The sequence below is a fragment of the Betta splendens genome, chromosome 8 (genome assembly GCF_900634795.4).
Source record: "Betta splendens chromosome 8, fBetSpl5.4, whole genome shotgun sequence".
Taxonomy (NCBI): Eukaryota; Metazoa; Chordata; class Actinopteri; order Anabantiformes; family Osphronemidae; genus Betta; species Betta splendens.
In genome coordinates, this window is record NC_040888.2 from 3,848,212 (window position 1) to 3,872,621 (window position 24,410).

The 24,410-nt window shown below is 51.5% G+C and overlaps 1 protein-coding gene across 3 annotated transcripts; it reads left to right on the forward strand.

Moving 5' to 3' along the window:
• Positions 1-5,198: 5,198 nt before the first annotated feature.
• Positions 5,199-17,518, forward strand: LOC114860030 (Na(+)/H(+) exchange regulatory cofactor NHE-RF2). 3 transcript variants are annotated; one of them, XM_029158279.3, is made up of 7 exons: positions 5,199-5,329; positions 5,663-5,884; positions 6,353-6,649; positions 13,679-13,906; positions 15,820-15,957; positions 16,044-16,162; positions 16,266-17,518. In XM_029158279.3, the coding sequence occupies exons 1-7, from the start codon at positions 5,309-5,311 to the stop codon at positions 16,318-16,320; spliced, it is 1,080 nt and encodes a 359-aa protein (XP_029014112.1). In that variant the 5' UTR covers positions 5,199-5,308; the 3' UTR covers positions 16,321-17,518. The 3 variants fall into 3 exon arrangements, with proteins under 3 accessions (XP_029014112.1, XP_029014109.1, XP_029014110.1); XM_029158276.3 differs by having other exon boundaries at positions 5,201-5,329; positions 15,820-15,973; XM_029158277.3 differs by having other exon boundaries at positions 5,257-5,398; positions 5,503-5,884; positions 15,820-15,973.
• The last annotated feature ends 6,892 nt before the right edge of the window (positions 17,519-24,410 follow it).

Sequence of the window (24,410 nt, forward strand, 5' to 3'; positions counted from 1 at the left end):
TATATTGCAAGGACGTGGCAATAAAACTAAAACAGTTTACAGTAGATGGAAAATATTCTATAAAACTGACAATAAATACTTTCTGCAAATTAACTGCTTTGCATGAAGCAAACGGAGCCTTTCCTTAGTAGCTGCAGCTAAAACACCATCTACGTACTTGAACCTTTCTCTTCTTTCGAGTCTGAATCTTTTGGAAAAATCTGGAAACAAACCAGTATATTTCCTTACGATTTCCATCTATTTGATCACATTCAATTTTAATGACAATGTCAGTTACACGTGCGAAAACATTCCGAGTGCATTCACTCCAACTTTATCATGAGAGGGGAGAAAAAGCTCGGCAGGAATGTGGCCCGGGCCTCGTCTGAGCCGTCGGCGCTGGCTGCTGGTCTGGGGAAGATGCAGATGCGTCTCCTCGACACCTGACGCTTTCTATCGCCCGCCACGTTCCACCAGAGGGATGCGACGCACATGAGCAGAGAGCCGTCAGCGGCGTAAAAGCTCCTTCGAAGAGAGTTAAAGCTGCAGCCGGCTTCATTATTTACATGCTAGTGGAGGATGTGGGCTATGCTAACTCTGCTAACGCTAACTAGCTGCCTCGTGTGCCGGGTCAGGCTCCCTCTTGCTGCACTGCAATCCTTCATAGTGTTGTAATCACATTTTCTTGCCACAGCTTATAAGTGTTCAGAAGACGTATAGTGAGCTTTGACCTCTGTGCATTATTTGTTCTTGTCCCTGGTGGTCCAGGGGCCCTAAGCAGCTGTAGTAAATTTCCTGTACGCCTTGAGCCAGTGATGCATTTTTAAAACAAATTGTGCAACATGGACCGGAGCCAGTCATGTCATTCGCTATAAATTGATTGAACATCCTCTCGCCCCTTGCATGTGGGAACTACGCGCGTTGTCCAGCGCTCCCTTGATATGTCTACCTTTATACCACATCAGAGTTTCTGGGCCCTTATGGCGAGTGTTTCCACTGACAACCTGTTTTTGTGGCAGAGCGTGGGGGTAGAAACACACTGGGAGCCGTCTGCAGCCTCTGGTTACCCTGGTGTTTGTGGCCATGCAGCTTTTGTTCCATCCACCTCAATGTCAAGTGAAAGAGCCAGTATTATTATGAAGCAGAGAATAGAGCGTGTTACACTTGAACTGTTCCTCTTGACTCTCAGGTATTCTGGGAAATAAACGCCATAAAGGGCCACTGCTGATATCAAGAGTCAACTGAATAAAATCACAAATGTCTTAATGTTTTTATAAATTAATTCCTAACTTTTTTAGGGCGGAGGTTGCAGTTTTGTTTCTTGGTCTCTAATAGTCAAACTGCCTGATGAAAACCTTCTGATTTTAATTATTTGGCTCATGGCAGTTTTTATTCACTAAAGCACAGAGTGTATCACACACTAACCATTAATCTTATGGTACGGCTGTTTACATCTGTGGTCACTTTACAAACCAATATAGTTTTCAATCCAGAGACAAGTCTCTTTGGTGTCATGATAATAGCGGTGGCTGCAGCTGTATCAGATTGATTGAGCTTGATTACAGCAAGAAGACACCACGTATCAGGATCATAAGCTCCTGGTTCTCGCGCTCTGCAGCCGGTCTGGTTTCTCTCCGCACCGTTTGAGTCGCTCGCCTTTATGGTGTTTAACGTTTTCTGTTAAATTGACCCACTTGTGTGGAACTGAACTCCGGTTATTAATAGATGTTCCTTTTCCTGTTACAAAACAAAAGATCCATCTCTGGGAAGTAATTGTTTTTATGTTATGGTGGAAAACATTCTACCCCGCTTTAAAACACCAGCATCTATATTAGTAATCCGACCACATGGAGCCGTGGGAGCAAGGAAACTGCATCAGTTCTCATTTGTACATTTGGTGCTAAAGTGGAGGCTGTATCCCCAAAGATCTGCCCAGCCCTAATTTATTGAAACCGCGGTTTCTGAACGCAGCTCGATGATACGAAGACTTCCTGGTAACCAGTGGAGAGTGGGAAGTGAGCGTTCAACCCCAGCACGATCCTGCTTCCTTCTCGCCTGCTGCACTAAAAGAGCCCAGCGAGCCCGTTGTGTGGCATCCTGCCATAACTCTCAACCTTGGAACGGTTTTTAACAGAATCATTAAACGTGTGATTGATGATACAACATATGGTCAGATTTTTACGAGGTTCATTCTCGTTCTATTCTCAAGGTCTGACAGTTGATGCAGCTAAGCTTGCGCAAGAATGGTGTGTTGTTTTTTATGAGTTGAGGAATTTTTAGTCTTTTTTTATCTCTGTTGTGAAATGAGCACACAAATTAACTTTGAAAGTCTGACAGCACAAAAATAACACACAGGAAATCAGTGTTTGATGAGGTTGCTTCACTCAATATCACACTGTGTGACTTTCAGAAATACTAATCAGGTATTAAGGTTCATGCAACGCAACACTTCTGGACTCACGTCCAGGAAATCAGTCGGATTTCTGGTGAACACATAAATCAGACACCAGGAAAAAGCCTGTGTCTGATTTATGGACATGCAAACTGTGCCACTGTGAAGTCACTGAAAAGACGTGAGAAGAGAAGGGTGAGTGACATGAAATAAACTCAGGGAGAGGTCGATGTGTGGGGTCACGCTGAAGGAATCTAATGAATTTGTTTGGATAGAGGCTAAATAAATATCGCTGCCACAGAAAAGCCCCAGAGAAACTGTCTGTTCAGCCCCAGGGTGCGTTTGGGGGAAGTGGGTTTAATAAAACCAATATTTAGCTTCTGAACATTTAAAAGTCATCGTTCAAAAGCAAATACTCAACAGGTTTCATATAATATGATCCTATTTATTGTTTTATTTGCCCGAGTTTAGAATTTGAGTCCCTTCACCTCGTGTGGAGTGAATGAATACTGAATAATTACATACTTTCTCCTAAGTCCTTACACCAGAGTTGAGCTGCTGTGTGGTTAATTATTATAGTCTGAATTCACTGATCAAGGGCACAAACCAGAACAAGCTTTGGGTTGAGTGTGGGAGCAAAATATGTGCATGTCCTAGTACAGTACACAGTCAATGTATAACAGATGGGTCACAGTCTACGTCACCTGTGTTTCAGAGTAGAGTGTGGATATTTGCAAGCAGCCCTGAAAGGCTGTTGAGGGAAGAAGGAGGAGGAGGAAGCTGTTGTGTGGTTAATTAAGGCTGAGTGCTGTGCCTTTTCTCCACGCCACGCTGTCTTTTCCTACCTCTGCCCAAAGTAAAGGCAGGATGCTGCCATCCATGTCAATAATAAACAAAGAGGCTCCAGTGACCAGAACACCGGCGAAGCTCGCTCCCCCGCGCCCACGCCTGCGGTCAGATGTGCCGCATCCGTTCGCCTGCACCCGTTTGATGCTTAGCTGCCTCTCTGTGAAGCGGAAGTGGACGGCGAGACACAGCAGGAGGAGTCAGGAGCAATTAAGCAGATCCTGAATGAGCCGGGGGGGGGGTCAGTCTGAGTTAGGCGTCAGAAATTGTACACAGAGTCTTTACAAGATGTTTATACGACAAAGCTGTAAAAGCTGTAAACGCTGTAAAGGCCTGTGTGTTTTCGAACGTGCCACGCTCATAAAGTTTCATTGTCGCGCCTTGTACGGCCACTCTGCACCGTGGATGCCGGCTGTTTGTTGACACACGAGCCTTTTAGGTGAAGCTGCGACAGCTGTGGCAGAGGCTAAACTTGGACGTTCCCCCGAGGAGTCCACCCTCACGGCACCCACTGCCTCCTCCGATATAAACACGGAGCCAAATGCCACTCGTGTGTGTGTGTGTGTGTGTGTGTGTGTGTGTGTGTGTGTGTGTGTGTGTGTGTGTGTGTGTGTGTGTGTGTGTGTGTGTGTGTGTGTGTGTGTGTGTGTCGGTTACGGACCAATGGTTCATCTTGACCTGTACATTTACAGGTGGCTGCGTTACTAAACGTCCCATTCATCTCCATCAAAGGTCCTTCAGGGAACCCTGAATTCTCCCAGCGTGAACAAAGAGAAGGCCCTTGTTCTGGTTCTAGTCGTTTACATGTGATGTCAATGATCCGTGGTCTTTCTCGTAGATGTCAACTATTTAAATGTCCATTGGTGTGGCTGAGAACATTCTTGCAGAGCTGGAAACCATCTGTCAGAGTCTTGGCAGATCTGAAACTTGGCAAGAAGGATCGTTTGGGCAGGAAAATGTTTTTGCGAAATTCAAGAAAAGAATGTTCAACGTGGAATGAGGAGGAGGAGAGCAAAACATTACAGTATCGGCCTGTTGACAGGGTGTCTTATTGTGAAACAGACGCCTTAAGGCTTCGCTTTCTGATTTAACATAATGTGCTTTGCGTGATTTATCATTCATTTTACGTGTTATTTTTCCCATTGAAAGCGACCACTTGTGCTGCTGGGGGTTCATCTGGGGTTTCGCCATCACCATCAGCTGTGTTCGTCACATTTTCAGCGAACACAATCAAGAGCGATCTGTTTGTTCCTCGGGACTCGCCAACGCCCACCTAAAAATAAAGCCGGCCTCCAACCACCACAACAACAGCATAACACGAAGCCGCCGTGTTGCTGCTGCTAAAATTAAATTTGCTTAAGTGTCCGCGTGACGGAGATGAGCCGTCCTCACCTCCAGGACTGGAAAGTGATGCGTTCGAGGGATTGGCCATTAGGATCAGAGCCTCCGTCCACGGATCAGAGCCAGAGGCACGCTGGTCCGCTGATGGAGCAAATGATGCCCTGAGCAAATGGAGCAGGAAGATGATGGTGAACCGAGCTGGGCGCGCGTGCCTTCTCCAAACGGCACGTTTACACATCCAGGAACGGCCTTAATGTGAATACGAGGGGAGCCTTTGTGCTGTTTGTTTTCATTTGGGCTCTGGAAACCAGGCGAACCTGTTGAACACCAGCGCCGTGCAGCCTGGCGACTGGACCTTCACGAGCAAAATAAAGCAATGAGCAATGATTCATCAGAGAGAACCAAAACACTCACACCTTCTCTGCTCCCGAAGCAGAGCATCGGCCATACGTTATTCTGAAGGAGCAAACACGCAAATCTGCATGAAAGATTCCGTCGTTCCTGGACTGTTTCTCAAGAGGAAATAAGTTGACCCCATGGTTCAATGGCGAGCGTTCACCGCCCTCTATGCGCCACAGATGGAACCTGCAGCCGGACGGTTCAGCTCCCGTCTCGTGCCACGCGGAGGCGGTGTTGCACTGTTCGCGCTCCGCGTGTTGCGCTCAGGTGGACGCGCCGGAGGGAGGCGGTGCTGTTGCGCACTGCGCGCAAACTACATAACCGAATTCCCGTTCTCTCTCGGCGGCTGTTATGGATAATGACGAGGCAGAGGTGAGCGCGCGGCGATGCCCTCGGCTCTAACGCGCCTGCGGTCCGTCACGCGCCCGTGGAGGCTCTGAGGTCCGTGGTCTCCGTGCGCGTCCGCTTGGATACAGACATCCGATCCGGTGGCTTCTGTTTCCCGGAGCTCAACTTTGCTGCCTTTTGTGCATATTTTCTCGCAGCTGGAGTTGTAATCGTGCCGCGTGCTGTTCACTCGGCGCTTCGTGCTGCTGGGATGTGGGGAGAGGGAGCGTCCTGGGCAGATGTTTTCGCTCCTGGAAAGTTCAGCCTCGCGCCCGCTCTCCTGAACTCACGCTCGCGCGCTTGATTGTTCCACCGTAGGTGACCGCTGCAGGAATGGCCGGCGAGTGGAAACCGCGGCTCTGCGTCATGACGAAGGGCGACAACGGCTATGGCTTTCATTTGCACGGCGAAAAGGGGAAGAGCGGACAGTTCATCCGCAAAGTGGAGACGGGCTCCCCCGCCGAGGCGTCGGGGCTGCGCGCCGGGGACCGGGTGGTGGCCGTGAACGGCGTTAACGTGGAAAAGGAGACGCACCACCAGGTGAGTGCGTGCTGTGACTTGTGACTTTGCGCTCCAGGACGCAGGAGTCGGGCTCAGTCGGGCCGAGCGGCCAGGGAGCATCCTGAAGGAGTGGATCCTCATCTTTGACTTATTCCAGTAAACACGCACGCGCAGTCACGTGCATCAAGGACGGTTTCTGTGAACATGTGGTAAATGTTGAATGTTGTGAATGATGTTACGGTCTAAATTAACTAAACACAAGCTCCGGCTCCTCCTGTGTTTGCATGTGGTCCTGTTTCACTGCGTCATGGCTCGGATAATCACTTTCCCACAGTCACAGAGGAACATTAGCACCGACCACATCTGTGTAGATGATCTTGTGGCAGCAGGAACCAAAACAAGCCTCGCTTGTGCTGAATTCCTGCCCCGGTTTGCATTTTTGCGGGGTAACGCGAAAGGAAGTGTGGTCCAGAACGTGACCTGTTCCCATGTGGTCCCGTCCCTCAGGTGGTGCAGAGGATCAAGGCCGTGCAGCACCAGACCCGGCTGCTGGTGGTGGACCCGGAGACCCACGAGAGGCTGCGGGGCCTGCGCCTCACGGCCACGGAGGAGATGGCGGCGGCCGGGTCGGGGCCCCGCGCCTCCACCCCCCCTCCCCCCGCGCCGCCGTCCCCCGCGCCGTCGTCCGCGCCGTCGACCCCCGGCAGGAAGCGCGAGAACGGCTCGGTGTCCAGGCGCCCGGCGCCGGCCGGCGGCCTGGTGCCGAAGCCCAGCAGGAGGACGCCGTCCAAGGCCGCGAAGAAGGTAAACGGGTGAATGTGACGCTCATCCCCGGCGTTCTGGTGCTGACTGCTCCCCCAGTGTGATGGTTGGTAGATGTGGGTTGAAAGGTCAAAAAACAGGAAATCCACAGAAAAATATGAAGTCTAGGAAAGAAAGACATGTAGTTGAGCTTTTGTGAATGCCTTTGATTTATGGTTGTGACGCCGGAGGGAATGTGTCCAACAGGCCGTTAACATGAGCTCGGGTTATTAGTCGCTGACGCAGCAGCTCGCACAGCTCCATACGTTTACACGCTCCTTTTCCAAATCCACTGTTTTATTGTCCCGCGTTGATATGGAAAACAGGATGCACTTCCGGCAGCTCGGTCTCCATGGAACGCGACGCTCTGCTTGGGTTTCGCCTGCTCCCGATCAGCGAGGCAGCAGCGCTCTCTGCACTCGCACATGTGTTTCCACTTAGGTCCGTCCTGCCAATACGTGAGCGGCACCATTCCTACAAGCGCAGTGACAGGGGCAATCAGTTAAATCTGTGTGTGTGTGTGTGTGTGTGTGTGTGTGTGTGTGTGTGTGTGTGTGTGTGTGTGTGTGTGTGTGTCTGCGGGCCTCTGGGTTTGTGACCCGAGTGCAGAAATCCCAGTGCTTGGTGGGGTTTGATTGGCTCAGCTAAGCCTCAGGAAATACTTGGAGGTCTCGTTTCGCTCTTTCTCCCAGACTTTAATGGCTCTAATGAAAGAATGGAAAGAGGGTCGAGCACGACGAGCCAAAGCGTATCAGCGCAAACACTGGAAGGTTCTGGTGGAACTGCAGCCTTAAATGAGGTGATGCATGAATTGTTTAAGCTCCAGCACTTGATCGCTGCCAAGAAGAATCCTAAGACTTTTGTGTCCTATCTCGCAGAAATGCTGACTCAGTATTGATGCTCCGAGCTGATGCAGCGCATTATGTTCTGTGTATTTATGTGTGCAGAGTAATCGCTACAACGGAGCCAGAGGGAAACCGGAGCGATCAGCGTGAAGACATTTGTCCGTCAAAGCGCTCGGAATCCTCTGGTTGTGTTGCTTCAGTGTTTGTCATTTACAGCTGTACGCGCTGCCACGAGGTTGTTGTCTGGTTTTTCCCGACGTGTCGGAAAACGCTGACAGCAGGACATTTCCTCTCATATTTGGTTTTATAAAGAAAAGCCTGGAAAAAGCGAATCGGGCGAGAAGAGAGAGAGAGAGAGCATTTAAAAAGCGAGCGCAGCCAATAACAACCTTGAAACTTTGCTGGGGGAGCTTCAGGAAGTGGGCCCCACTCACTTGTGTGTGTGTGGGCGGGTGGGGGGGGGGGGGGGGGGGGGGGGGGGGGGGTGCATGACTGTGGAGAAACACCGGAGGCGAAGACGATGGAGGAAGAGATGATCCCACTGCTGGGGTTTTAACTGTGTGCTGTGATGAGAGAGCAGGTGCACGCGGATGCGCTGAGACGCAGAAACCCCCCGTGAAGCTACAGATGTGACGCCTAAAGCTGCAGCAGAGGTGCGGTGTCAACATGGGCACATAATCACTCGCACATTGGCTCAATAAATTCCCCATCTGTCTCTGCGTGTGCACATCATCTGCTTTAAGTCCTTTAAACGCATTCCTGTGTGTGTGTGTGTGTGTGTGTGTGTGTGTGTGTGTGTGTGTGTGTGTGTGTGTGTGTGTGTGTGTGTGTGTGTGTGTGTGTGTGACGTTGAGAGATGGCTCTGCATGACAAAACAGGGGCTGGAGGTCACGAGGTCGGGACTGAGTAAATACAAACAGTAACATTTGAGAATCTCTGAGGAAGAATCTGGCGTCAATAAACAGCAGATAAACTATAATGTCCCTGCTTTCAATATTCAGACAAATCATCGCAGAGAGCATCTGGTTTCCTGACGTGTCCTGCTTTTCCTCCGTCTCATGCGGTAAAACTGTCGTGACAAGAAGAAAACTCCTCATTTCTGGCTCCCTTTGATGTTTTTGTACCTCTGCAACCAAAACATCGCGTCCTGCCATTAGTTCACAACAAAGCGAAACGAGATGACGGTTCGGGTCGCGTCTCGTCCTGCTTCCTGCCGCAACTTCTCCTTCGGCCCGAGTTAATGGAGAAAATGTGTCGGCGGCAGCTCTAATGCGCCAGCACACGGCGTGTCTGGAGGTTGTCAGCACCTTGTTCTGTGTCATCGCCTGTGCACAATTAGTGCTCCCACCCATGTGCTCAGCGCGGGGAGCAAATGTTAGCTTGAGAAAATGAGGCATTTAAGTCTCAAACTATTTTGTGCGGTTCGAGGGTCAGAAAGTGTGCGATTATTTTTACAAACATCTGGAATCGGTGCTGGAGATCCCCCTCCTCCCTCTCTGAATACCAACCCCGCCACGTCACGCCGCGGGGGTCCACGTCCAGCGCGTTCCACCCAGTGAAAGGGGGACGAGGGAGTAAAAACAGTCCCGGCGCGAGGAGGAGGGGTCGCGAGCGGAGGCCGGGGACCTGAGGAGCGGCGGAATGCTGCAAGGTGGGAAACGCTGGAGCGCACGAATACAGGCGTGCATTGTGTTAAATGCGCGTGGGCGTGTGAGAGTGAATGCAGCTGTGTGTCGACAGGTGTTATCTTCCCATGCACAGCTGATAATGTATTCAAATGGGCCCATGTTAGACACTGGCAGCCTGTCTGTCGGGTTCAGACTGTCAGGGGCCGGTCCGGCGCCGCTGCTGGTGCTGGTGACCCGCTGCTGTAGATTCTGCTGGATTTCTCTCTGCAGGAAGCGCTTGTGATGGTCGGTTCACTGCCCGTCCGGACTGTGGAGCACCTCAGGGCTCTGACCTAAGTCCTCTTCGCTTCATTTGGCAGGTTAATGCATAAACATGATGTCTTCTCATTGTTATCAGAAACGTGAGCAGGCCTGAGTTTATTCACCCTGTCCACAATCTGCATCTATTTCGACTGAGGCGCTCGCTGACCCAGATCTCCGGCTTTTTTTTTTTTTTTTATAGATTGCACTACTTTATAAAGCCTGACCTGCCACGCTGCAACATATTTAAATCACTTCAGCCTTTAAATAACGTAGACTCTATCGCAGGCCGTGCCGTTCGTCTGAGAGCAGCTCTTCACCTGCATTTTATTAATCTCCTGTTTTTTATACCAGCGGCTGGTTGTGGGAATGCGAGCGTGTGTAGGTGGGCCTGGACTGGGCTGAGGATCCAACCGTGCGCTGCCCACGCAATAAGAGACGAACACGCGTGGCACGCGCTGATAACAGGGGTGTGGTTTCCCTTTCCATCACCAGCATCAACTGCTGCTCATGGAACAGGCTGTGGAGCTGATGTGAGTGTAAACGGAGTGAAATGTAAAGATAGAGACGCTCACGCAGACGCCGGCACGCGGCTCAAACCGGCGCTGGAACTTATCGCGCGGCCACTTGACTCAAACGCGTTGTACTGACAGATAAGGCAGAGACAGATAGCAGAGCGGAGGCGGAGCCCCTCTGATGCACAAACCACCTGCTGCTTGGCCTCCTCCTCTCTAACACTGACTCTGACTCTTTGTCTCTCACCAAACTGAGAATCGAACAGTATTTATAGATTTATTTCAGGTTAGTGTCGTGGCTTCATCTTCTCCCACTGAAGCTTTGTTTATATATATAAACTAAACAAATTGCTCCTGGCTCCATCTACATATTCATATTTACATCACAGATATGAATATATCTATATAATATTCCACCTTGAAACTCAGCAGAGAGTTGTTACACAATGCACCACAACTGTCAGAAGTGTGTGATTGAGCAGCTGCACATCAGACAGACAGACGCACAAACAGATGCAGACGTGTGTTCATTTTATTCTGTTAAGTGATCTCCTTTGGAGAGATCACTTTGCGCCGTTGAAAAGCTTCAGTGTTTCCATGACAGGATCTCTATAGATCCAGTAGCTTGTGCATGTGACCACGTGCACCCCACATGTTAAAGCCCCACATCCACTCTGAGTGCAACTGGTTCCACTGGTTTCACAACATCAGTACAAAGACTCTAAAATGCAGCGTTTCTACTGTAGCTGATTGGCTTTAAACAAACGGAGCGTTGTCTGAAACTTGACTGGATGTTGACTGGCTGTTGACTGGATGTTGACTGGCTGTTGACTGGCTGTTGACTGGAACTTGACTGGCTGTTGACTGGAACTTGACTGGAAGTTGACTGGAAGTTGACTGGAACTTGACTGGAACTTGACTGGAACTTGACTGGCTGTTGACTGGAAGTTGACTGGAAGTTGACTGGATGTTGACTGGAAGTTGACTGGAAGTTGACTGGATGTTGACTGGCTGTTGACTGGATGTTGACTGGAACTTGACTGGCTGTTGACTGGAACTTGACTGGAACTTGACTGGATGTTGACTGGAAGTTGACTGGAAGTTGACTGGATGTTGACTGGAAGTTGACTGGCTGTTGACTGGAACTTGACTGGAACTTGACTGGATGTTGACTGGATGTTAACTGGATGTTTTCCAGCGGTTAGAGTCACGGTCTTATGCACAGACATTTGGATATAAAGGAGCAGATTTGCATAAACGAGCGCCTGGTAGCAGACCACGGCCCAGTACAGTTACATGCAAGCAGAGAGAAACCATTAACAAGCTGTGATACGGTTTGAGGTCATGGAAGAACCGTGGTGGAGTTGGAGGAAGTCACAAAAACGTCCGTTCACCAGAGCCAGGGCAGAAACTCAGATGGTTTCACGTTCCTTGAACAGCGTTTGTCATTAACCTGCATCCACCGACCTCATCTGCCCTCTTATTCTGTACGAAGGTTGCCTGCAGACACCTCGAGCACGTTATTGGGCGCTGGGGCGCACATAAAGCTGAAAGTGAAAATGTGCCGGTTCAATATGCATTCAGAGAAACTTGACCTCCTGACATGCGTATTACGTTTGCAGTAATCCCCTATCGGAAGCTTGCAAGTGAGAGCCCTGCTGACAAAAGGCCTCGCATGCACACACACACACACACACACACACACAAACACTCTCTCACACACACACACACACACATACACACATACAGTGGCTTTAAATGCTCTTTGTTTGACACACAGACACACACACACACATGCGCGCATGCACACACACACTTCATTGTGCTTTGGGCCGATAGTGAGCCAGTGATCCTTGGCTGTGAAAGGGTTAACCGCGGTCATGATCCATCCTCAGCAGCAGACACTTCTCAATAATTCAACAAACCCTGATCTGGTTTCATCGTCGGTCGACATCACTGCCAGCGTCCGCGCGGAGGCAGACGTCTGTGCGTGAAAACGGAACCAGGGGGAAAATGAAATCAAATCTGAAGCCACCGCAGAGCAACACACGAGCCCTGTGTGTACAGGAACCTCCTCCACATGTTCTCTCACAGAGCCACAGACAAAGGCTGATTGTGGCAGGAAACTGAAGGGCAACTCTGAGCTCGGCCCGAACCCGGCTGCAGCCAGGTCAGCGCCGAAGCATGATGTTCTGCAGCAGGCGTGGAACCCTCCATATTGTTTCCATGATTTATTGCACATGTTTCCATGTAAACCTATTTGTAGAGGATCTCCTGCATGTTCCTGAAACAACACACGGGCTGTAGAAACCCCCCTCCCACACACACACACACACACACACACACACACACACACACACACACACACGCTTGGGACCGCCAAAAGCCCAGCGCTGATGACCCACCGCTGACACGGGGGAAAACACGTCTCTCATCAAAACATCCACCGCCCCACAGTCGGGGCCGCGCTGTCGACCTCCATCACCGGAGAGGCCTAAAAACACAACCACGACCTCATACGAGTCCGAGCGCAGATCCGCGCGGTGCCGGCGCCGTTTGAGGGATGGCACGGGCCCCGCAGGGCCGTTAGCGGGCCACGCGGCGGCTCGGGGTTAGCTTGGCAGCCTCCCGCGCATAATGACTCCCAGCTGCGCGCTGCTGTGTTTGGGTTCGAGGAGTTCCACTCTAACTGGAAGCCGCTGCCGTTTGGTGTGTTCCTGTGCATCGCTCCTCTGGTTCTGTCTCGTGAACCCGCACCCGTTCCTTTCTGGAACTCTCCCAGCCTCAGTCCTCGCGCTGCATCTCGTTTTCTCGGCCTCCCACGCGCTCCGTCCCTCTTTGCTTATTCCCCTGTCTCTTTTCTCCTTCGCACAAGATTCCCGGATGTTAAAAACACTTAGACTTATTATAGTTCATTATATTTATAACGTTGGCCGGCCACTCACAGCCAGGAACAGGAGGGTTCGAGGAGCTCCCTCCCTTTCAGGACAGGCTGCCCCAAGAATTCAGCGCCTGACATGAAATTATATGTTGCCATCTGTGTTATTTTATACAGATGAGGGCCCGAGTGGGAGGCGCCGTGTGGTTGTCAAGGCTTGGCCGTGATTTAAGACGCCTTCCCAGTAAGTTGAAGGAACGACAGAGTTTATGGAAAGGAACGATGAATTAAAAGCATCATCTTCTCTGACGCCACAAACCTTTGTCTGTTTCTCTCCCTCACCGCCGTCCGGCCCACATGCTCATATGTATTTTTAGCAGGCTGATGCTGGACCACGGTGCACGAACGCGGTGGAAAACAATAGACCTCGCAAGTTACACAATATGATCGCAGATCTGTCTGTTCAGCCGCTCGCTTTCCCCCCGGAGGCCTCGCCTCCCGCTTCAGCTGAGGTCGGCCGGGTTCCACAGAACCGGACGCCGTCCTGATCCGTCTGGTTCCTTTTCCTCCTGTCTGTGTAGGTGGCGCGTCAGTGTGATCGCACTGTAGCGCTCGCTCATACGCTTTCTATAAATGGCCTCGTGCACCCTGCTCGGACTGTCAGTAATGTGGTGCAAATGGATGGAGTCGCTCTAGAATGAAACACACTCCATTATAACAGCTATTCTGAGATGAACATGAGGAAAAGGAATAAATTATGTCCCACAGACACTGGAATGTGTGAATGATTTGGTGGCATTGCATCGCTCTCTGCTGTGTTTTATCTATTAACTAACCCCCCGCTGTTCCCACACTTGTTCTTCCAGGAGGCCGTGGCCCCGGCCGAGGCCCAGGCCCAGTCGCAGGCCCAGGTCCCGGTCCAGGTCCACCCGTCCGAGCTGGTTCCCCGTCTGTGCCACCTGGTGCGCTCCGACACAGGCTACGGCTTCAACCTCCACAGCGACCGCTCGCGGCCGGGACAGTACGTCCGCTCCCTGGATCCGGGCTCACCTGCGGACCGGGCCGGGCTCCGGCCTCAGGACCGACTCGTTGAGGTAGGAAGGGAACGTGGACGTTAGCTAAAGAGGCGAGTGGGAATGTCCACAGCTGAGCTGAGAGGGAAGAAGTTGGAATCGATGCACAGTCATGACTTTACACACAGCACAGCGTGCGGCCCACCAGTGTTTACACAGAAAACAGTGGAACTGACTCAGTTTATTTATATATAAAAAGAAAAGGAGTTGTAGGGAAGTCCAGATGAACCCGAGTGCACCAATTTAATAATAAACAAAGCAGCTAATGAGAATAAATAAATATCAGCCGTGTGCCTGGTTCTAAAAATAGGGTTTCGAGCTTAAAAACATTGTTACTTAGTTGTTGCCAAAGTCAAACTGCAGCGACAGACAGCGGAGCCGGAGCGTTTACGACAGCGACTCGCTGATCGGACACAGATGTCCCCCAAGGCCTCAGCAAGTACTGCCTCAGCGGTAATGAGCAAGGCAGGAATCGCGCTCGCTCCTGCAGTCCAGTCTGGAGTCAACACAGAGAGGACTGAATCCGAGGAGGTTCCAGACCAGTACCAATGGGATCCAATAGGGGTCTCTGAGTAGGGGTTAAGCAGAGGTCAGCTGTGTTATAGTGGAGACACTTCCTCTGGACTTCCTGATAGAGTTGCTTCCGCTGCTTCTCAGTGTTCAGCTGCTCGGTGTCAGTCGGAGCTGCGTGTTGTAAATCACACTTCGGTGACTTGGCATCGGAGCATATTGCTGCTGATTCTGCACCAGAGCGTTGGATGGATGCTGAGAACGTGTGGGAGCGTCCAGTACACACACACACACACACACACACACACACAGTGCACGACGCGTTATAATGTGCGTGAGCTCCGTCCATGCGTGTCGTCTGTCAGCAGCTCGTTAGCGAGGTGAGCAGCCATGACGCCGTGCGCTCGCCCGCTCTCTCGCTCACTCTCTCGCCGCGCCTCATTACACTGGAGGTGTATCAGCGTTGTGAGGGCCGCGATGAAAGCGCTGGCGTCGGCGGCTCCCGGGCTCAACAACGATGCCCAAACATCACAACAGCGCAACATCTGGGAACAAACAACAGGTGCTCACTCTCCTCTGATGCACACGTGTGCTTTAATTCTTTAATCATCTTCCCACACACACCCAACATGGAAGGGTCATCATGACTTTGATGCGACACACACTCACACACACACACACACACACACACACACAGACACACACACCTGCCAGCTTCCCACTAATGATCAGGTACTGGCAGGGGAGGAGAGGAGCCGTCCGCGTTTTCCATCTGTTGATCCCACTTCCTGTTTCCTCCATCTCCAGCGTTTTACTGCGCTGCTCCTGGTCATTAGCAGCGGGCTTGTTTTTTTCTAAACAAACTCCCCCTCAGGACTGTGTCACCTGAAACCTGCAGCAAAGCCGGAGCCCAGGAGAGCCATCAATTATTAATGGTGCACCAACAGTAACTTGGCTTGGTGCGAAGCCGCCTGCCTCAGAGAGAAGCCAAGGTCTGAACGCAGCGCCAGCAACAGCGGCCTCTAACTCGTCCAGCATCAGTCCATGAACCAAAGGCCTGAGTGTTGTTGCACGTCAGGTGTAGAGGTGTTTCTGCTTCTAACTACGCCGTGCTTGACAGAGGGTTCCCTCATGTTTGATTTATTATGACTTCATGCGTTCCTGAAGAAGACAAATGTAAACAGCGAGAGTTCAGGCTTGTGGTGGAGGTGTTTGTCCAGTCCCTTCAACAGTATGTTGGTTTATGTCTCCCCCTACTGGGCAATTGGGGTAATGCAGCATGTTTGTGTCATACACATTTAACAGAGGCGCTATATTCAAATTAAAACTTTACATTTATTTTGAATTGCAATAAATACGTTGCCCAGGTCAGTGGAGTCCCGTTGGTTGATAGAGGAACCCCCATTTGTTTGTCTCTGCCCCAGGTTAATGGTGTGAGCATCGAGGGCATGAGACACGCCGAGGTGGTGGCCTTCATAAAGAAAGGGGGGGGCGAGACCTGGCTGCTGGTGGTGGATCCAGACACTGATGAGCACTTCAAAAGGCGAGGGGTCGTCCCCACAGTGAGTCACACCACAGGTAGGGCCGCCGTCACAATGTGGCATATGATGATGTCATTATGTGTGTTTAACCTTTATTTATACCCCAGATTACGACGGTCCGTCCATCTCCAACGGCGCCCCCAGCCCCCACATCAACGGCAGCTCCACCACACAGTCCTTCAGGTCCACGCGCTCGGACGTCAGCAGCCACGGGACCGGCGCCGAGGTGGGTGTCTGACCCAACACACACACACACACACACACACACACACACACACGCGCGCGAACGCCGGCCCACAGCCTCTCCCTCTGTTTCGTCCCGTGCGCAGCCGGCCGAGAGCGAGGCCGACCGGCAGTCGGACCCGTTCGCCGAGACGGGCCTGAGCCTGAGCGCCACGGCGGCCGAGGAGAAGATGAAGGTGCACGCCAAAGAGAAGCGGAAGGCGCCGCAGATGGACTGGATGAAGAAATACGAGCTCTTCAGTAACTTCTGAGACGGTCGCCTTTCAAGGACATGACTGTTATCGTCAACGCTTCACACGTACTCACATCACACACGATGAGGGTTTCGCTTTTCCCTTTTACATTCCAAGAAATTTTTATATTTTATAAGTGTAAACCACAGATTAACCGTTTCGTACTCTCTTTTTACGGACACTGTGACATTAATGAATGTGGACACTGTGGGGCTTCAGAGGAAGTTGGCAGAAGATCACTGTGAAGGAGCCGAGTCCCTCCATCTCCAGCCTGCGTACATTCATAATAACCCCCGGCTGTGTGTAGTAGCTGTGTATAATGTACTTTTATTGACTTCTAATGATTTCAGGCTTAGCGGCTTCACATTAGCTTGAGCCTTGCTTGTAATTAACCCCTCCGTTAAACAGGTGATTCGGCAGGTCTGTCGTTACTAAGGCTTTTTTCCTCCAGTGTTAACAAAGGGTCAGCACCACTAACAATAAAAGATCAGCATTACATGAAGAGGAGTGTGTACAGCAGAGGGCAAACTCACCCCACAAATCCATCACACCCGTCATCATCTAATGAAGAACTACAACAACTCAGGTGACAGGAAGGGAAGAAAATAAAGGACTCTGAGGTGGAAACCTTGAAGAACAGGACTGAATGTGAAGGACGCTTTTATTTTTATGCCTGTATTATTTTACACCGTTAACTGTGATTTGATTGACAGACGAGAAGTCAAACAGACGCGATGATGTCACCAGCTGTGTTTAAAGTGTTTCAAGGGCTGACGAGGCAGCCGGATGCTTTGACTGGGTCAGTATTAATTCCTCCGGTGGGTTTGTGAGAGGTGGTTCGCTCTGACATGGAGGGAGGCGCTCACGCTCGCGTACTGGGACCATGCACAGGTTCAGGGTCGCTGCACGGCCTGCAGCGCGGAGAGGGGCCTCGCTCATGCGTGTGTTATGGTATAGACTCCACCGCTCTGTCTCCACGTCATCAGTCTGTGTGTGCAGTGAGGCTCGCTTGTGTTCACTCCACGGCCTACGCTTGTATATACAGTATATAAGGACGGCAGGTTGCCTTTTACCCCAATAAAATGTGGCAATCATTTTTGAATATATGAAGCTGGTGTCCTGACCCTTCAACGACCGCTGGCTCCTGGATGTGGACTCGACCGGGGAACAGTTTCAGTTCCTGCCTGTTCTCAGAATCTCCCCACCAGCCGGCTGCTGTGAGCTTTAAGGCCACGCTGAGGTTAAGCAGAGGTCAGGCCTGTGTGTGTGTGTGTGTGTGTGTGTGTGTGTGTGTGTGTGTGTGTGTGTGTGTGTGTGTGTGTGTGTGTGTGTCTGTGTGTGTGTGTCTGTGTGTGTCTGTGTGCGTGCGTGCGTGCGTGCGTGTGTGTGTGGCCTCCATTGTCTTGCGTGCGGTGTGTGTTTCGCGGCTGTGTTTTGTCTGCCTCTACACGTTCATACAGCATGTGTTCGTTCTCACTCTGTGGGGGAAGAACCGCTGATTCATATGTAAATGTTTAACGACATTGCAGCAAGATGTAAACTTCTACTAATGCTTTTTTTGTGAGTCGAGGCGTTAGTTAACATAACAGACAAATGAACGTACGTATGTGGAGATCATTGCATCAATAATAATAATAATACATTTTCAGGTTTTATAGGTTTTCCAGCTCGTGTCTATCTTGAAGCTTAAATTCGCTGTTGCGCATGCGCGGCTTCCTGCGTCCGTCCACTAGGTGTCGCACCGTCAGCGCTCAGCCTGCAGGAAGCAGGGCAGATCGCGTCGCGTTGAGCCGGCGGGTACAGTACGTACAGTGCCCTAACCTGATCTCCGTCGAGGCGTGACGCCGCACGTGGGCACATTATCATGCGGCCGGGAGGTTACGGCGAGCGCGGACGGCGGTGCATCAAAGGGCAGCCCCGCTTCAAAGCCGGCTGCAATTTAGGAGCAGTAAAAGCTGGAGGACAGAGAAAGGAGCCACAGGTGGGCTCGTTCTGTTTAGCCCGTGTCAGCCCATGCAGGCATGTCCACTTACTGCTGATGATAGATGATTGCGTGCGTCGCAGCCTGTGGGACCGCTCTCCTGCAGCCTCCCAGATTTTCATTTACTTTAGTGAAAGCGCGTTTCCCCCCACCGACCGTTTTCGTTTTATTTTTCGCCTCTCCCACTGCTTCCTCCCTCCTCCAATGCTCAGGATCCCACATCCCCGCCGCCGTCCCACCCGTCCACCGGTGCCAGGGCTGCCCGGGATGCAGCGGTGCCCACGAGGAGAGGGAGAGACCAGAGGCTGAGGGAGGGGCGGGGGGGGTCGTGTCTCCATGGCAACTGTGTGTTTTTGTTAGCGCTCGTGAGTCAGACAAGCAGTGACTCACAGTCAGGAGGAAACACACACACAGTCACATTCACTCAAAGGGAAGCCAAATAAGGACAGCTACACCAACAAGCACAGCGAGGGCAGAGAGAAGAAAGGAGAGGGGACCGAGTTCGAGGATCCGCACAAACACAGAAAAACCAACACAGAAACAAACAAAACAAAGGGAGAAATTAGCGGTGGGGGAAACACTTGGCTGGGACTGAAATGGAAGGAAGCCGAGGAGCGGCGGGGCACGGGTGCGGGCACATGCCCTCTCCCTAGAGGAGCCTTGGGTGGGGGGGGTGGGGGCAGCGGAAGCTCACACAGACACACACACACACACACAGAGACACACACAGACGCACACAGATACACAGACACACAGACGCACACACACAGAGACACACACAGACGCACACACACACACTCACACACAGACACACACAGACGCACACACAGACACAGAGACACACAGACGCACACACAGACACAGACACACACAGACGCACACACAGACACAGAGACACACAGACGCACACACAGACACAGACACACACACAGACGCACACAGATACACAGACGCACACACACAGAGACACACACAGACGCACACACACACACTCACACACAGACACACACAGACGCACACACAGACACAGAGACACACAGACGCACACTCACACACAGACACACACAGACGCACACAGAGACACACAGACGCACACACAGACACAGACACACACACACAGACGCACACAGATACACAGACGCACACACACAGAGACACACACAGACGCACACACACACACTCACACACAGACACACACAGACGCACACACAGACACAGACACACACACACAGAGACACACACAGATACACAGACGCACACACACAGACGCACACACACAGAGACACACACAGACGCACACACTCACACACAGACACACACAGACGCACACACAGACACACACACACAGAGACACACACAGAGACACACACAGACGCACACACACAGAGACACACACAGACGCACACACACACACTCACACACAGACGCACACAGACACACACACACACTCACACACAGACGCACACACACACACTCACACACAGACACACACAGACGCACACACAGACACACACACACAGACACACACACAGACGCACACAGATACACAGACACACAGACGCACACACATAGACGCACACACAGACACACACTGACACACACACAGATGTACACACAGACACACACTCACAGACACACACACACGTACATTCACACACAGACACACACACAGACACACACAGACGCACACACACTGACACACACACAGATGTACACACAGACACACACTCACAGACACACACACACGTACATACACACACAGACACACCCAGGCGCTTCAACACACACCTTGTTTCACTCTCTCGTCTGAAGGAGACGCACTCACAGCACCACAATTCGAAAGCAGATATATTTTTAGGCCTCGTCCATGTGAAAACTTAAATACTTAGATTTTTTTTTTATTCCTGCATCTGGTGACTGCTTTCCGTTCCACAACCTGTTACCGGTAGGCCGTTCTTTGTTCACACACTGTGTGTAGGTTGTGATTTCTACAGTCACCGGCTGGTCGCACACCCAGCGTGTGCTTTGGCTGCTGGCGAGACCACCGTGGTGATGACGAACCTTGATACAAAAAATCATGAATGAATGAATGAATGATAAAAAATCATCATCATCAACGTCCTCCCTCGCTCTGTTGAACGAGCGGGAGCAGAGCAGAGGTTGGAGGGTTTGTGAAGGGAGGCCACGGCGGGGGTCAAAGGTCGCAGCGGAGCCCGGCTGGCGCTGAGGGGGGACGGAGGAAGTCGGCGGCCGTGTGTCACCGCGGATGATGTCAGCGGCTGAGGAACAGAAACGCCGCTGCAGCGGCCACAGACCGCTTCCTCGCGCTGACCCCCCGGCAGCAAACTGAAAACGAGGCGCCGCGCCGCGAATCGGTTCCTCAAACGGATTGAGAACAACACAGGGCCGTTACACAAGGTCTCATTTCATTCTAAATTATGAATCCTGGTGCTTCACTCTTCTTCCTCCTTCCTCTTTTCACACCCATGGTGCCATTAAATCATTGCTACCAGCATGTGATCAGCTACTACTAATAGAGATTTGAACAGGATCATTTTCACCTTCAAACACTTGTTTTTATTGCTGCGAGTGAGCGCTTTTTACTATCGTTCATCCAAATGAAGCCTTTGATGTCTTCAATCTAATGCAGTGGCTGCCAGCACGACCTTTCACCTTTAATTCGGTCTGAGCGTTTTCCTCCACATCAGGGAAAACGTGAGCTGGGAGGGGGATGCAAAGGTGGTCCGCGCCGGGTATTTTTAGGCGGCCGAGTGGGAGAGGGCGGTATCTTCTCAAGGGGTTTTTCCAGGGGAGTATATTTAGAGTCAGGATGTGTAAAAAAGACAGAGGGAGAACAGGAGGGATGTGCACTGTACACTAATGCCCATCTGATGTAAGAGTCCGCAATAGGACCACACACATCCCCCGTCTGCCCACCTGTTGATTCACTTGCTCCACGAAGCCCCCGTCCATGTACGCGTCGGCCCGTTACTACGAACCTACAGCCCAAACTCACAAACGCACAGACAAACACTACGCCGACATTCTTGACCCAGTTTCGAAACGGGGGAATAGTCTTGAAAGTAAACAGTGAAGACGAGTCGGAGGCTTAAATCGGCCGATGCCCGGCAGCTTTTCGGCACGTCGGCCGCCGCCACGCATTCCAGACGCCGCAGGTCAGACAGCGATTTTTCCAAAGGGCTAAAGCAGCTAATGTGGTCTGAAGACGAAGAGTGAGGCAGCGAGACAGCTGAAAAAGCAATGCTAATAATAATGAGAGGAACGAGGGAGAACGGAGCGAAGCTGGCTGGGGCAGAGTGAGAGAGAGAGAGCGAGAGAGAGAGAGAGAGAGAAGAGAGAGAGAGAAGAGAGAGAGAGAGAGAGAGACAGAGAGAGAGAGAGAGCGAAGAGAGAGAGAGAGCGAGAGAGAGAGAGAGAGAGAGAGACAGAGAGAGAGAGAGAGCGAGAGAGAGAAGAGAGAGAGAGAGAGAGCGCCGAGCCGCAGTGACGCCATTGTGGTTCCACAGCGCTTCCTGTCTACCGCCACACTGTTTGTGTGTCTTGTCGCCATGGAAACTGCCAACACATAAATACCGGAGAGGTAGGAGAGAGACGGAGCGAGCGAGGGAAAGAGAAAATCAGGACAAAGTCAAGTGGATCCGCTCGGAGCCCCCTGATCTGAGGTCAGCTAGGACTCGCGCGAGCCTCCTCATGGGCTTTATGAGCAAGTCCTGGACTGGGTTCCAGCTTGAATGAGGTGCAGTAAAAGTTATGACCTCAAATGTCCCTGGATCGGGCCGAGGGTGGATGTGGAAGGAGAGGCTCGGAAACGGGGTGGGGGGAGGTGGGGGGGGTGCTAGCATGCGCATGCTAGCACAGGGTGGAGCCGAGGAAGAGGAGAGGGATGAAGGGCTGACAGGCTGATGAGGGAGGCCACCCATCGGAGTTCCGCCCAAAGGCCTTCGGCACCTTGGAATAACAAAAGTCACATGACCTTCGAATGCGGGTAATAAACTGGAGGAGCCGCCGCGTTCTCACACCAGCTGAAAGCAACGTTAAATGCGAAATTGCCTTGAGCCGAACAAGCCCGGGATTGTTCGAGACAGTCCTCCTTCCTGTTGCCCTTGAGCAAGCGCAGCACTACAGCCGAGCTTTTGTGTGTAGATGTGTGCGCGCCGGCCCCTCTCCCTGTTCTCAGCCGCCGTGTCTGGGTCCATAATGGTGACAGTGATACCTCTGATCAGCTGGCACCACTCGCAGCCCCTTCTCCCACATTTCTCCCCCCACTCCACAACCATTTTCCACCGCTTATTGCATAATTGGCTGTGAGTCACCATGACAACGGAAGGCGAGCTGATTTTTTTCCCAGACCCTGTGGCCCAGATTAGAGTCACTTACTGTCATCTGACTCAGATGACCACTGCAGCGAACGTCCGGTGTGAGCGGCCACTGGAACGTGTCGGGGTCTGCACATCAATGCAATGGATTCGCATCGAGCTGATAATATTCCATCAAACTATAAAAAAAACATATTTTAGTCTAAGCAGAAGCTTTTATGACAAATATCTCCAGACACATCACGATTCGTCATGAGCCTGATATAATTTCAACCCCGGTTCGTTGGCGTCATATTTCAGACAGACTGAAAGTACTGGTTGGAGCCTCCGACCGAGAGGCGTCTTATTGTGAAAGCATCTGCTCTCGTATCGCAGTCATTGCTGTAGCGCGGATGCGTGAGGCCGTATGCTAATGGCTGCATCTGAGAGGGCACGGTGCACGGAGGTGAACCCACAGAGAGGAGCCGAGGGGGGGGGGGTGTCGCGGCGAGGGAAACACTCCAGTCAAAACGCTCGTGCAAAGTTGTGGAGACGCCCGTAAACACGAGCGCGTTGTTGATGACGCTGTCGTGCATCTCACCGGCAAAGTCATTTCACCAGGCCAAGAGTGTACGCGTCGCTAGGAGACGCACAAGTGTGTGTGTGTGTGTGTGTGTGTGTGGCCGTGGAATGTGTGACGTCAGCACAGGGGTGTGGTCGTCTGTGTAGGATTTTACCGTTCACACACACACGCACACACACACACACACACACTAAGGTTGTAGGGGAAGTCATAAAGCCTCTCACTGCCCCTCTTCGACTGGGTGTTTTGGGGTGTGTGTGTGTGGGGGGGGGGAGCTGACTTAGCTTAGCTTGACAGGTGCGGAGCCCAACATCTCACACACACAAACACACACACGCACACACAAACGTACAAGCTCTGAAGTTGCAAACTCAAGTAAGGAGTCACAAAAAGCACCGTAACAGATGAATAAATCCAAGCACCGTGACCTTCTTCTGTGACACACAGATGATTTCCTTCTAACTGAGTCTGGTGTGAAATGATCTGGAAAAATCAGCCAGTGCTTTGTCTGCTTTTGCTTAGTTTGCTGTAACCCTGCACTCCTGCCCCAGTTACAGTCTCTCTGTCTCTCTCTCTCTCTCTCTCAGCATCAACACGTAGTTCGCAGTTTCACCAAAATTAGGACAAGACTGCTTCAACCTCAGCATGAGCGCTGTCATCACTTCAGACCTGACGAAAGCCCATCAAACCCGGTTCTGCTGTGGATGCTTCCCGTCCAATGCTCCTCTTATTATTGGCCGCACACAATGTGCAGGGTTCTTTTTTTATTAATATCAATTTTACTATTAAAAACATTATCATTTACTGGTGCCTTTTGAAGAGTTCACATGAACAGCTTCTCAACATGGCGATGGGACACATGCAACTTAATTCAAAGGCAGTGAAACAAACCTCTGGTTGTGTGTGTGTGTGTGTGTGTGTGTGTGTGTGGTGTGTGTGTGTGTGTGTGTGTCCACTCAACGTTCAGCTCTCGCTGCCTTCTATTGACTCAAACAGCCTTTGCTCGTTTATTAGCAGCTGTGCGGCCAATTATCTCCCTGCCCCCTTTCCTGTGTTCTCGCAGTCGCTCGGGCCGCGCACAGGGGAGCGAGGGAGCGAGCGAGGGAGGGAGCGAGGGA